Raw genomic sequence first — 15,176 nt, forward strand, 5'->3', positions numbered from 1 at the left:
TTACCCCTATTGTTTTTTTTTGTTCTGAATAAGTTTAGATTAGTTCATAATATTTTATTAAAAATAGTGCAAAGCAAATTAATTTTTTAAAAAAATACCCTCAATCCATAATTTTTTTTAATAAAATTTTGATATTATCTAATATAAATTTCAATTATTTTTTATCACTTTATTTCGGTCCGATTAAATTTTTTTCGCCTTTGGTCCTTTTATAATGGATGGTTGTACTTCATTTGTAATTTCTTTATTAATCATTTAATTGTGGATTTTTTCAATTTCTTTCTTTGGGTTTTCTGATTGACATATTAAATGATCAAGTACTTACATCCTTATTTTAAAGTCTATTTCAAAATTTTCGGACCAAAAAATTGTTTATTTTTTGGTCTAGACCGAAAAATAAAACATTCAAAAAACTTGGACTTAATCAGGGCCCTAATATGTAGGCTCGCCCTTGGGCCTCCAAAATCTCAGAAACGGGGCTGGCCCCCACCCGCCCTTCTATAATCCGCCCTTACACATTATCGCAGCCTAGCTGGCGCTTTACAAAATCTTACTTTCACTCGCCCATATATTGCTTATGCTATTCATTAGGTTTGCCTATTCATGCATGATCTCGGGATTCACATTACAAAGCTTTGAAAGCATCCTGCACTCCAAAAATACTAATATGAACCGTGCAACTCTGGTTTCAATGGTTTGCAATTGCATAACGGCATGGCTAAGAGCAGTATTACATGTTCAAGGCTTGTATAATCGTATTATTTATTCTTGTATTATTTTCGTTTTCTAAGTATATAACTAAGATGCTTACTTATACATCAGAGGATAACTTGTGTGGAATTTAGTCCATCTATTGGGATATCGACATTCAAAGCTACTATAATATAGTAAATGATAAATAATCAGTCAAATTTATTTAGCTTAAATAAATTAACCAGTTCTCTATGAGAATAACTAGTAAGCTACATGAAAATAAAAGGACAAGCAAGATAAGCCAAGCTAGTAACAAGTCAACTTTAAAGAACAAAGTTTGTTCTTTTTTTTTTCAATACAATTGAATACATACTATATTATATGGGTAGAGATTAATCAATTAAAGAAAATAAACATTAAATAAAAAATAGGTTGATGAATGTGGCACTCAACTTCAAAGATTAAGTCTGACTGGAGGAAAAAGAATATATGATAGGCTAATAGTATTATTTCGACACTTCCGAAATAATAAAAAATAAAGTTCCTTAGGAAAATAAAAATAAAGTGAAAGTGAAATCGAACCGACTTGGACTTTTTCTGTGTTCTTATCCTTTTCTAAGAAATTCTATTTATAGATTGTGAGTTATAAAATAAAGTTAGCTAAGCAGCGGAGGAGCTAAGATCAGAGAAATATTCAACATGGGTGAAACCAACATTTTGGTGTACTTAATTGTAGGTCTCTTAGGTATTGCAGCTGCTGCTCTCGGATTTGCTGCTGAAGGCACTAGAATCAAGGTAAGTTTCTATCTAATTAGCTTCTTTTATATAGATTACAATTATCATTATAATTCTTGTGAAACGAGTATGTAGATTTAGGTTGAGGTATCCAAATCCTAGAACAAGTTGAGGAATTACTTAAATAGTACATCCTTCGTTTTATTTTAAACTACACACTTACACTTTTCACGCATGTTAATGCAAAATTTTGAGGACATATACCTTTAGTTCTATATTTGTAAAAATTATAAAAATCATATATTAATAAAATACATGTTATGATGGATCTAACAAGATCCCATATGACTATATTTTCATCCGCGTATAAATCACAAATAATGGCCAAAGTAAAATTTGTGAATAGTGTACAATATCAAAGTGTAACAAATTAAAATGAAAAGAAGGGAGTATACGTGCTAAAACACTGTGAAGTTAAATAAAATTATACCAAATTCAAGATTTCCATTTTAAAGAAAGTAGTCTACTTTATCAAACTTTAGTTTCGTAATTGTTTTTAAAATAAAAATCATGAATACTTCCCAATTTTATTCTTGTTTATGCTTATCAGGTCTCTGACATCCGCACAACGGAATTTAGTTGCATTTACCCAAGCACTTCAGCTAACATACTTGGATATATAGCAGCATTGCTCACGCTTATAGCTCAAGTAACCATTAGCGCGGTAGCTCGATGTGGGTGCTGCCAGAGAAACACTTCAAACACTAAATCGCCTGCAGCAATATTCTTCTTCGTTGTTTCATGGTAATTACTCATTAGTCATTACTCCTCTTGGAAAAAAAAAGTCATGTTAATCCTTTAACTTACATGATTTTCTTTGATTGAAAAAAGTTAGCTTATTAATAGTAATTTTATCTTTTGGTTTAAAGGAGAGAGAAAGGAAAGGCAAAATTGAACGTTTAGGACCTTAAACAAGCAAAAATATAACTAAATACTTGGCTGGATCTGTTTTAGTTACAATATTTTCGTTATAGGAAAGTTTAAAAATTAGTAGCACCATTACTTATTTTTTTTGAATATTTTTACTCTTTATATCTCGATTTCTTCCTCACATGAGTCCCCTATATGTTTTTGTTTATCACTCTCGTCACTTTGATCAATGTATCACCATTCCAATGTTATGACCTAAAGAGAACAAAGGAAAAGTAGTTTCATGTCGAAAAGTTAATAAGTCACTTCGTGACTGATACGGATTATAAAAAGTATACTTACAAATATGAGATTATTAAGAAACATATCAAAATTTGAATTAACATACGAAGAGTAGCTTGTAGCTACCCGAACTTGAGATTTACAAGTGAACTGTACGTTCTTGCTTCGTATCATCATTTGATTAATTCAAAATAATACAGCTTTGGACGATGCTTACTTTAATGAATAATCCCAACTTTCTTCAGTTTTCTTAAAATACTCCCAACTTTGAATTGTTATAGAATAATCCCAACTCTAGGGGTACCTTCTAAAAATAATCTGAGCTATTAATTTTCAACGTATTATAGACTTAAAAGTTAAAATGGATTAGTGCGGCAAGAAAAAAGATAGTTTGACTTATTTTGAAAAAGTCCCCTCAAAAGTTGGAATAATCCTAAGTTGAAATTATTTTGAGAGGACGGGTGAAATTTGGAATTATTCAATTGATTTTTTTTCTTTTTATCTTTTTGGTAATTTGTTACAGGGTGGCTTCTGTCATAGGGATTATTCTCCTAATAGCTGCGGCTAATCTCAGCACTCGTCAAGAATATCTAGATGCAACAGGGCTCTGCTACACCGTGAAACCTGGCGTATTCGCCGCCGGTGGTGGCTTAGCACTTGTGGCGTGTATATTTGGCCTATGGTCCTACAGCTCCGTGACCAAGCACCATGTACTATCTGTACCAGTTGCGGTTCCATATAATCAAGGTGGCATTGCCATGGGAAATCCTCAGTTTGCTACTGCTTCTGCATACACAAACCCAAAGCAACAACAATATGTTTGAACTTTGAATTTCTGGTTTATTTGTGGAGTTTCAGATCATGTTGTATACTTGTATATAAGAGTGCTTCTAACGTCTGGAATGGACTGCAGATTTTGTGATTTCAATTTTGTACGAGCAATGAATTTCAAAGTCATTTTTTCTTCTTAAACTGAATCTCGCAAGTCGCAAGTCATTTTCTTGAACCTTGATGTATCAGTTGTTGATAAATATAAAAGATAGTTGATAAAAGCCAATAGTAGAAAATGAGTCTTATAAACTACATTTAACAAAAGCAATGAAAAGGCCTATTTAAAGGCTTACAAGCTTAGGGGTGGCAATGAGATGAGATAACTCGCGAGCTACTCGAGATCGACTCGGTCAAAACTCGGTCAAAGCTCGACTCGGGTGAGCTCGAATCGAACTCGAGCTCGACTCAAGATGTTGGTGAGTCGAGTTGAGCAATTCGATACTCGACTCGAAAACTCGTGAGAAGCTCGAATACCTAATTACCAATAGTAAAATACCTAAATTTAACATGTTTCTACCTTAGTGTTGCTTGTAACATGAGACACTTGCAAACTACTCGAAATCTACTCGGTCAAAGCTCGACTCGGTCAATACTCGATTAAAACTCGGTCAAAACTCGACTCGAGTGAGCTCGACTCAACTCAAACTCGACTCGAAATGCTAACGAGTCGAGTCGAGCTAGCTCAAACTCGAACTTGACTCGCATCATTGCCACCCCTATACAAGCTAACATCATGAATTAAGAAAATGGCTAAATAAATGGAGCTAGTGGGGAACATGGCCCACTATTAACTAAATGCTGCTACTTAGTTGCTAACAAATCAGAGAAACAATCTCAACTAATTCACTAACCAACCTTTACTCCTAAAATAAAGTAAACAACTTTGAAGTATTTGACTATAATTAGTCAACACACCCCCTTGCTTCAAAGCTACTAACACCCATCTGCATTCTGAAATCTTCAAGTTTACCAGATTGTAAAGACTTTGTCAGTATATCTGCTACTTGTTCATTAGTACCACAATACTTCAGTTCAACCATTCCCTTTGCTGCAATATCACGAATGAAGTGGTGCCGAATGTCGATGTGCTTTGTTCTACTATGAAACACAGCATTTTTCGTCAAGGCAATAGCTGACTTATTGTCACAAAAAATCTCTGTTGTACCTTATTGTGCATGGGACAAGTCTGCTAATAATCTTCTAAGCCAAATAGCTTGACAGGCTGCTGAAGTTATGGCTGTATACTCTGCTTCAGTGGAGGATAATGCAACCGTCTCTTGCTTCTTCGAGCTCCATGAAATTACACCTGACCCCAGTGTAAAGACATACCCCGAAGTACTTTTTCGGTCATCAATACAACCTGCCCAATCACTATCAGTAAAGCCAAATAACTTGAAATCTGATAATTTGGAGTACCAAATTCCAAAATCAGTAGTCCCTGCAACATATCTTAATATCCGCTTCACAGCTCCGAGATGATGACTTGTAGGATTGTGCATAAACCGTGAAACAACACTTACCGGATATGATATATCAGGCCTAGTATGACAGAGATAGTTCAAACCACCCACCATACTACGATAAATCCTTGTATCTGCAGCTTCAGTGTCATCATTTACTGTCAATTTCTCATTCATATTCATGGGTGTATAGGCTACTTTGCACCCCTGCATATTAAACCTTTTGAGAAGGTCCAATGCATATTTACGTTGTGAAATAAAGATACCATCAGTACCTTGTTTCACTTCCAGCCCACTACAAAAAAAAGTCCATTTAGAGACGGACAAAATCCGTCCCTAAATAGGTCAAATCCGTCGCTATATGGGCTTAGAGACGGATTTAGAGACGGATATTGTCCCTCTCTAAAACCCTTGTCGCTAATTCGAGTTAGAGACGGATTTTAAAAATCCGTCTCTAAAGTTTAGAGACGGATTTTGGAAATCCGTCTCTAAAGTTTAGAGACGGATTTTGGAAATCCGTCTCTAAGCTTAGAGACGGATTTAGGAAATCCGTCTCTAAACTTAGAGACGGATTTTAAAAATCCGTCTCTAAGCTTAGAGACGGATTTTGCAAATCCGTCTCTAGTTTAGAGACGGATTTTGAAAATCCGTCTCTAAACTTAGAGACGGATTTTGGAAATCCGTCTCTAAGTTTAGAGACGGATTTTGGAAATCCGTCTCTAAATTCGCTGAAAATATAAAATATATAAACGAAATTAACAACGCGATAGTTCCTAATATTATCATGATTATATTTAATCACCTATTATTACCTACCTAGTTCAAGTTGATCTCATTACCATTTAGGAATATCCCTTAAGTAAACCCGGTTCAGCTCTGCAAGAATCGCTGTTCGTAGGAATCGAACTTGTAACCTCAAAGAAACGAGAAGAAGCTCCAACCAACTACACCAAATACAACTTGTATACTTCTCTACATAATATTGGTAATATGTAGAAGATATATTAGAGACGGATTTTCAAATCCGTCTCTAAGTTAGAGACGGATTTTAGAAATCCGTCTCTAAGTTAGAGACGGATTTCTAAAATCCGTCTCTAACTTAGAGACGGATTTGAAAATCCGTCTCTAATTTAGAGACGGATTTGAAAATCCGTCTCTAATTTAGAGACGGATTTCTAAAATCCGTCTCTAACTTAGAGAGGTTTCTAAAATCCGTCCCTAAATTAAAGAAGCGCAATAAAATATTCGTATTTGAATTTAGAGACGGATTTTTAGAATCCGTCTCTAAATTTAGAGACGGATTTTAAAAATCCGTCCCTAAATTAGAGACGGATTCTAAAAATCCGTCTCTAAATTAGAGACGGATTTTTAAAATCCGTCTCTAAATTAAATAGGTGGAATAAAATATTCATATGTAAATTTAGAGACGGATTTTTTAAATCCGTCTCTAACTTTAGAGACGGATTTTTAAATCCGTCTCTAACTTTAGGGACGGATTTTCAAAATCCGTCTCTAAATTTATTTCGAGACGGATTTTTTAAATTCGTCTCTAATTTAGGACGGATTTTTAAAATCCGTCCCTAAAGTTAGAGACGGATTTAAAAAATCCGTCTCTAATTTAGAGACGGATTTAAAAAATCCGTCTCTAAATAAATTTAGAGACGGATTATCAATATTCCGTCTCTAAATTAGAAACGGATATATATCCGTCTCCAAAAATCCGTCGCTATATAAGCTTTTTTTTGTAGTGGCCCAAGAAAGTAATGTAACAGACCCAAATCAGACATCTCGAATTTCCTCATCATACAAGATCTAAAATCAGCAACAATAGACTCGCTAGACCCCATATAAATCATATCATCAACATACAAGCATACAACCGAAAAATCCTTTTCACCATTTTTCTTAATGTACAAAGTAGGCTCATTTTCACTCCTTTTAAAACCAGTTTCAAGGAAGTAGGAGTCTATCTTATTGTACCATGCACGGGGAGCTTGTTTAAGGCCATACAAAGCCTTTTTCAGTTTGTAGACTTTGCTTTCACCACCATGCACAACAAAGCCTTCAGGTTGAGATACATACACTTCCTCATTCAACTCTCCATTTAGGAAAGCCGACTTAACATCAAACTGAAAAACAGGCCATTTAAGATGAGCAGCCAGGGCTAAGAAAATTCTCACCGTTTCAAAGCGAGCCACCAGAGAGAATGTTTCATCAAAGTCAACACCTTGTCGCTGAGAATAACCTTTGGCCACGAGCCGAGCTTTGTACTTTTGGACACTTCCATCAGCATTGTACTTGGTCCGAAACACCCACTTGATCCCAATGATGTTCAGCTTTTCAGGTGGATCAACTAACTCCCATGTTTGATTTCTCTCTATAGCTTGGATCTCTTCTTGCATAGCCTGCTGCCACACTAAACTTTCTGCTGCAGCATCATACTTAGTAGGATCTGAAGCATATAAAGCAAAATTACAAGTTCTATATATGTCATTAAGTGATCTCATTTTTGTTGATGACGTGTCACTGGATGAGGTGGATGGAGAACTTGCTGGAGAATTTGATGGTGTTGATGTGCTGCTTGATGATGGAGTAGAGGGTGAGTGGCTTGAAGGTGTCGGAATGAACCTTGGACTGACAGGTTCTGGTTCTTGAACAGTACCTGCTGGTTCTGTTTCTGGTTCTTCATCAACAGGAAAAACAACATATTCCTCCGGGCCACTACCCCAAGGAAAACTAGCACCCTCATTGAATACAACATCCCTACTTATAATTATTTTACCACTATTTGGATCGTACAACCTATATGCCTTTGATTGCAAATTATAACCAATGAAAACACATTTTTCAGATTTTTTTCTCAAGTTTTCACGATGATTTAATCAAAGCACAAGAAATACAACAAAAAACTCTTAAGTGGCTTACGCGTGGTGTGAAGCCTCTCCATGCTTCATAGGGTGTCATGTTTGCGACTGCTCTTGTCGGTGACAGATTCAGAAGATACACTGCTGTAGCCATTGCTTCTGCCCAGAATTTGTTTGGAAGGTTTCTCGCTTTTAACATACTTCTGGCCATCTCAACAAGAGTTCTGTTCTTCCGTTCAGCAACGCCATTTTGTTGCGGTGTATGGGGTGCAGTAAGTTCCCTTCGGATACCATTTTCCTCACAATAATCATCAAAGTTAGTTGAGCAAAATTCACCTCCCCTGTCTGTCGCAATACTTTGATGCTTCGACTACTTTGTTTCTCAACCAGGGCTTTAAATTTCTTAAACACTTCAAAAGCTTCAAACTTTAATGTTAAGAAATAAACCCAACTCATTCTACTGTAATCATCAGTAAACAGCAAGAAGTAGAAGCTACCATTCAAGGATTCGACTTTCATTGGACCACACAATCAGCATGTATTAATTCAAGACATTGAGAAGCCCTCAAAGACTTCCCAACAGGAAATGACCCTTGGCTCTGCTTTCCTAACACACACGTCACAAAATTCAATGTCATCTATGTGTGGTATCCCCGAAACCATGTCTTTTTGTTTCAATTGCTTAAGCCCGTTTAGGTGCAAATGACCATATCTTAAGTGCCACAAATCAGACTCAGTACATTTTCTACCAACAAAGGCCCTTTTTTCGACACAAGAAATATCAAGCGGAAACATTTTATTCTGAGTCATGCCAATTGAAACAACATTTTGACCAGAATTCTTATCTTGAATCATACATTGATCATTATCAAATATGACTCTTAATCCACTGGACAAAAGTTTTCCTACACTTAACAGATTATGGGCTATACTAGGTACATACAAGACTTCATGTAAAAGCTTTTGTGTACCACTACTATTGTAAAGAGGACTCATTTTCTACTATTGGCTTTTATCAACTATCTTTTATATTTATTAACAACTTGGTATCGGGAGCTCAAGGAGAGAAGAGAGATAAAAACAGAGCACCGCAGCTATTTCTCTTTCCTTTTCTCTTCTGGGTTCGATTGGGAACTGGGCAAATCTTTTCTTTGAGAGTAAACACAGTGAGGCAAAAACATTTGAGTGAATTCATGGGAACCACCGGCGTATCGATCAATACTCAAACCCTAATTCCAACTTTTGATGGGGAAAAGTATGAATTTTGGTCAATTAAGATGAAAACTCTTTTTAAATCCCAAGAGCTATGGGATTTAGTAGAGAATGGATTTTCGGATCCTGATGAAGATCAACAAAAATTGAGGGAATATAAAAAGAAAGATGCAAAGGCTCTTCTTTTCCTTCAACAAGCTGTTCATGATAATCTTTTCTCACGAATTGCTGCTGCAACAACCTCAAAGGAGGCTTGGCAAACTCTCAAAACAGAATTTAAAGGCTCAGAGAAGGTAATTGCTGTCAAATTTCAAACTCTTTGTGGTGATTTTGAAACTTTGGTTATGCAAAAGAATGAATTTGTGCAAAATTACCTTTCAAGGGCTAGTTTAATTGTCAATAAAATGAGGTCTTATGGGGAAGAAATTAGTGATGAGAAAGTAGTTGCCAAAATTTTGAGAAGCTTGACATCTAGATTTAATCCTATTGTTACTGCAATTGAAGAAGCCCATGAAATGTCTACTTATTCTTTTAACTAATTAATGAGTTCTTTGCAAGCTCATGAGGAACGATATGATCGTTCCGAAGATCAGAATAAGGAAAAGGCATTTCAGGTGCAGGGAGAGTGGTCCAAAGATAAGGGAGGAAATTCTGGTAGTCGTGGAAAAGGTAGTGGTGGCTACCGAGGCAGAGGTCGTGGCGGAGGTAGAGGCGGCCATGGCCAACAACGACAAAATTTCCAGAAGAGCTCCATTCAATGCAATTATTGCAAGAAGTCGGGTCACAAAGAAGCTGATTGTTGGACTAAGCAAAAGGATGAACAAAAGCAAGCGAGGTTTGCGGAAAAGGATGACTCGGAGACTCTATTTATGGCACACTTTCATGATTCTGATATCTCCAATGACGTATGGTTTGTTGATAGTGGGTGCTCTAACCACATGTCCGGTTCACGTAAAATGTTCGTGAAACTAGATGAGTCAAAAAAATCTAATGTTCGACTTGGTGATAACAAACCAATTCCTGTCGAAGGTAAAGGTACAATTGCTCTAATACCAAGTTCTTGATAAATATAAAAGATAGTTGATAAAAGCCAATAGTAGAAAATGAGTCTTATAAACTACATTTAACAAAAGCAATGAAAAAGCCTATTTAAAGGGTTACAAGCTAACATCATGGATTAAGAAAATGGCTAAATAAATGGAGCTAGTGGGGAACATGGCCCACTATTAACTAAATGCTGCTACTTAGTTGCTAACAAATCAGAGAAACAATCTCAACTAATTAGTCACTAACCAACCTTTACTCCTAAAATAAAGTAAACAACTTTGAAGTATTTGACTATAATTAGTCAACAGTATCTTTATTCTTTCTTAAAACATGTCTCGTAAATCCTGTGTTTAGTTTTATAGGGAAAATTAGCATTAACACTACAAATTATGGCACAAGGGTACCATCACCATCAATTTGACTATTAGCCAAAATACTCCAAACTGTTGGTCGGGGTGGGACATTGCAACACATACCCGCCGGGTAGACAACCCACTACTAATAGAGGATTAAAAAAAGGATTTTTTGTCAGAAATGACCTAATAAAATACAAGTTTTGTGGGGAAGGACCTAATAAAAAAAATTTTGTCAAAAAGGACCTAATAAAATACTTCCGATTGTGAACATGAACCACTTTATGAATTTCCGGCCAAATTTACCATTTACCGGCGTTGACCCTTTTTTTTACCCCTAGTTGACTCTTTAATGTTCTGTTTCTATTTTACAACACACAAATCCCTAATGAATCCCCAAACTTAATGTTCCTGTTAGCTTAACCTTCTCCTTCTTCATCTTTAATTTCAACTTCAACTTCTCAAATATATATGCTTCAACTTTCAATTTGTCGACCTTCATCAAAGTCATTTCTTGTTTTACCACCTTCAACTCATTCAAAAAAAACTTCTTCTCATCAACAAGATCATTAATCACAATTCGTTGCCATTCTGTCATCTCATCATCCACCCATCTAAAGAATTTGCATCCCCTTCGATTTAAAATAGGAACTAACAGAACATTAAAGAGTCAACTAGAGTTTTGAAAAAAAAGGTCAACGCCGATAAATGGTAAATTTGGCCGGAAATTCATAAAGTGGTTCCTGTTCACAATCGGAAGTATTTTATTAGGTCCTTTTTGAGAAAAAAAAATTTATTAGGTCCTTCCCCACAAAACTTGTATTTTATTAGTTCCTTTCGGACAAAAAACCCTTAAAAAAATATTAATTATGTTGAGTTGGATTTCATTACCACAATCCTTAACAAGTCTTTATTAATGGTGGGTAGTCTACCCAGTGGGTAGACAAAGTTTTTTCCATCGGGGTGCATCGACGTCATAAATGACGTCATAACTAACTTTTGTTGTCGACAACGGGGAATCTGTGTTAACTTATTTCCCTATTTTTCTTTCGCTTAACCTATTTTTTTTATTAATTAGAAGTTTGAGACATGTGAACATACGTCGAGAAAAGTTAGTTATAGCGTCATTTATGACACTCACTTCACCGAGGAAAATAATTTGTGGTGTTTTGACTACTAGTCAAAGTTGGTGACACTTAATGCACCACAATCATAGTTTATAGTGTTGATGCCAATTTTGCGTTTTATTCACCAATTGTCATTTGTTGTCATATACAAGTACGTACAAAACATATATACACCCATTTCAGCCAAACTAATATACAAATAAATAAAAATAAAAATAGAAAGATATGAGACTATCTTTATAAGCCTTTGTTTGGTTTACCTTTAAAAATGAGTTTATGTAAAAACATGTTCAATTAATTAGTTCAGTACAATTAAAATAAGCTTGTTTTGTTAAAATAATAAGTCCAGTTCAGTTAAAATAAGTCTAGTTTCGTTAAAATATGTTTAACTCAGCATAAATCAGTTCAACTCAGAAAGAATAATGTTGGTTTATTATAAACCAGTTCAGTAAAAATCAGTTCGGCAATGTTCAGTTCGGCAAAATATAAGTGTAGTTTTGTAAAAATATGTTCACTTCAGCATAAATTAGTTCAGGTCAGCAAAAATAAATATTGATTTAGTATAAATCAGTTCAGCCAAAATCAGTAGTTTCGCTAAAAAAATAAGTTATGCTCACTTTCAAGTTTTAATTAGCAAAAGTTAGTCCGACAATCTTTATATAACTTGATAATATTACTTTCTCTGTTCCATAATAAGTGAAACACTATTTTATAACGTTTCAAAATAAGTGAAACTTACCTCAAATGGACAAAAAAGTGACAAAATGACAAGAATACCCATCACAAATTTGTGTATTTTGCTTTTCTCTCTCCTCGTTTTGACAATAAAAAGGATATTTTATTACTTTTTGGCTTTTGAAAGTAACTAGTTTTAGGACCCGTGCATAATGCACGGGTGTATTTATTAGTTTATAACATAATTAAATTAAGTCACATAATAACAATGAAACAAATTACACAAATTCATAAAATCTAAATTTAAGAGTGGTAAAGAGCACAAAGTACAAATAAAAGCTTATAAATCAATCTATATGTTTGCAAATACTTCCTTGTAAACTACATTTTGTTGTGCTTGTACGCACACCGTGTTTTTTTATCAAACGAGATCTATGTTTAGATGGACATCAGAGATTACCTCGTGACGCGTGCCCAAAAGTTAAGTTCACGAACGGATTAACACTCTTGATATTCCTCGTCTACGCAATCAGAGTCTACATCATATATTAACGAGATCTAAGTTAGTTCCTAAATAACCCCTTTTTATTTATAAACAATTTAAATAATTCAGAGAAATTCTTTATTATTTTGAGAGAGTTTATAAATCAAAGTTTACGATTTTCAAGTCATTTATGAAATCATTTTAAGTACTCAAAGTTTACTTCAACTTAATTTTATTAACTTAAACAATTATTTCAAACATGGAAAAACTAACTGTATTACACTCCTTATTTTACTTTAGAAAATCAAGAAATATTTATAAAAGACTAAGTTATTCCAAAACATACTAACTTAATTAAAGTGGGCTAGTTTAGGAAGTTTATGGGTTTTGGTTTAGAAGTTAAAGTAAAAAATAAAAAAAAATAAAACTCAATAAACAAAAGGAAAAGGAAATGGGGAGTTTTAAAACTTAGAGTTTCTCAAACTGAGAAACAAATGAGGAACGAAAGAAGAGGAGGGAGAAAACAGGGGAGGCGACAGAGGAGATGAAGCAGGGGGGGTGAAGGAAATCTGTGGTGGCTGTTTTGGCCGGTGTACAGCGGCGGCCGGAGGAAGGCAGCAGGCGCCGCGAAAAAGGGCTGGGTTCGAGGGTTGCTGGGCGACAGCACGGGCTGCGCGAATTAAAGGGGGTTGTGATTGGAGGTTTGTCGCGGTCGACTTTGGTGGTCGAGTGGTTCAGTGATTTCCGGTGGTGTGGTGGTTCAAAGGTGGTGCGGTGGTGAAGAGAAGCAGAGGAGGTTGTTAATGGTGGATTGAAAATTTCATTTTTATCGTTCAAGACAAAATTAAGAAATTAAGGAAGAAGAGAATTGAATTGAAGCAAACCTTTTGAATTGTTTGCTTGAGCAAATTGGGTGAGAGAATTTGGTCAGAAGTTTTTGAGCTTTGGTCGAACTCCATTAATGGTGGATGTGTGAGGTCTGAGGGCATGGTGTTTTAGCCTTTGAAAATTTTTGCTTCTAATATCTAAAATTTGGACTAAAATCAATACTTTACTGACAAAGCTGAAATTTTGTGTTGAAAATTGGCTCTTGTGTGCTGTAACTCAGGAACGAAGGAAGGGAGGGAGAAAAAAAGATGGTGAAAACTGTTTCCACCTTTCTTTCTTTTTTAACTTTTCTTTTGGCTAAAAAAAATCATATGGGTGATGGACTTGGTATGGGCTTTGGATTTCTGAAAATGGATGGACAGCATATGCAAGGATACCCATAACTAAATTAAAGAGTTTAATTTCCCATCATTTAAAAATAATGGAATGAATAATAAAACAAGTAAATGATTTAATTGAAACTTGTTAAATAAATAAAAACTAAATATAATCATTATTTTAATAAACATAGTTGTCAAATAAAATCGCATTATCATAAAAATAATTTTTAAGTGGAAATAATATTAAACCTTAATAAATAATAAAATAACTTCTGAAATTTGGGGTATTACAGCAATGGCAGGGAGAGGCTTCACCTCAAAGAAACGAGAGGGAGAGGAACATGGGTGCAGCGAAAACGAGAGTGAAGTGCGAATATGGGTGCCAGAGAAGTCGTTGGCGAGGGAGATGGGTGGTTGTGCAAGAAATGTGCGAGTGTTGGGGGGTTTGAGGAATGCGCATGAGAGAGAGGAGTGCGAGTGAAAGAGGGTTTGTTTAGTGGGGCTAGGGATCTCGAAAAACTTAAGTAACAACCATCGTCGGATGGGATGGGGATCCGACGCATATAGCTAATGTTAAGATTTTGCGTCACATAACTGCTGAATGCGACGCATATAGCTGATGCAGGTTGGTTTTTTGGATCCACACATATGCGTCGGATGACCTTGGTGTCCGACGCACATTCTTGTATACGAACCTTTTGCGTCACTTGGCCTGTGGGTCCAACGCATATGTGTGGATCCAAAAACCAATACTTGCCATATGTGCGTCGGCTTTTGATGACCATGCGACGCAAATCCTTATCCTACCCATTTTCTTAGGGTATTTGCATCGAACTGCCAATTTACGTCAGTTCTTCGAGAATGATCTTCTTGGGATTGCAATTTAAGCAAACTGGAAGAATTGATATTCTGTGCTAGTGAATGATCTTCTTTGTAAGGATTTGCTGATCTTATGAGTAGTGAATTCGAAATGAGTATGATGGGAGAATTGAAATTCTTTTTGGGATTGCAAATCAAGCAAACTGGAAGAAGAACAATGATCCATCAACAAAAATATGTCAAGGAACTGCTTAAGAAATATGGACTGGAGCAATCTAAAACAACCACAATTCCATAGGAACAGGAACAAGGTTAGATGAAGATTCAAATCAGTGGCGGATCCAGGAATTGAACCACGTGGGTTCGGAGTAAAACTTAAAGTTTAAATTACACTCTACGATCTTTTTTTTGTTAGTAGAATTCTCTTGCAAGAAGGGGGAGAAATTGGAGATCCTT

The 15,176-nt window shown here is 35.5% G+C and overlaps 2 protein-coding genes across 2 annotated transcripts; one reads left to right on the top strand and one right to left on the bottom strand.

Moving 5' to 3' along the window:
• The first annotated feature begins 1,322 nt into the window (after window positions 1–1,322).
• LOC104907392 (hypothetical protein) lies at window positions 1,323–3,612 on the top strand. Its single transcript, XM_010696315.4, has 3 exons — window positions 1,323–1,488; window positions 2,039–2,232; window positions 3,164–3,612. Exons 1-3 carry the CDS (start codon window positions 1,393–1,395, stop codon window positions 3,462–3,464), a joined length of 591 nt encoding a protein of 196 aa, XP_010694617.2. The 5' UTR covers window positions 1,323–1,392; the 3' UTR covers window positions 3,465–3,612.
• Window positions 3,613–3,794: 182 nt separating this feature from the next.
• On the bottom strand, window positions 3,795–5,992 carry LOC130591000 (secreted RxLR effector protein 161-like). Its single transcript, XM_057393785.1, has one exon. The coding sequence runs from the start codon at window positions 5,142–5,144 to the stop codon at window positions 4,638–4,640; it is 507 nt and encodes a 168-aa protein (XP_057249768.1). The 5' UTR covers window positions 5,145–5,992; the 3' UTR covers window positions 3,795–4,637.
• Window positions 5,993–15,176: the final 9,184 nt, after the last annotated feature.

The sequence above is a fragment of the Beta vulgaris genome, chromosome 4 (genome assembly GCF_026745355.1).
Source record: "Beta vulgaris subsp. vulgaris cultivar EL10 chromosome 4, EL10.2, whole genome shotgun sequence".
Lineage (NCBI taxonomy): Eukaryota > Viridiplantae > Streptophyta > Magnoliopsida > Caryophyllales > Amaranthaceae > Beta > Beta vulgaris.

Excerpts from the sequence above, each read along its gene's own strand:
- LOC104907392 (XM_010696315.4), top strand. The coding sequence starts at position 1,393 with ATGGGTGAAACCAACATTTTGGTGTACTTAATTGTAGGTCTCTTAGGT. Across the intron at positions 1,489-2,038 it reads CTGAAGGCACTAGAATCAAG|GTCTCTGACATCCGCACAAC; the intron begins GTAAGTTTCTAT and ends TATGCTTATCAG. Across the intron at positions 2,233-3,163 it reads TTCTTCTTCGTTGTTTCATG|GGTGGCTTCTGTCATAGGGA; the intron begins GTAATTACTCAT and ends AATTTGTTACAG.
- LOC130591000 (XM_057393785.1), bottom strand. The coding sequence starts at position 5,144 with ATGCAGGGGTGCAAAGTAGCCTATACACCCATGAATATGAATGAGAAA.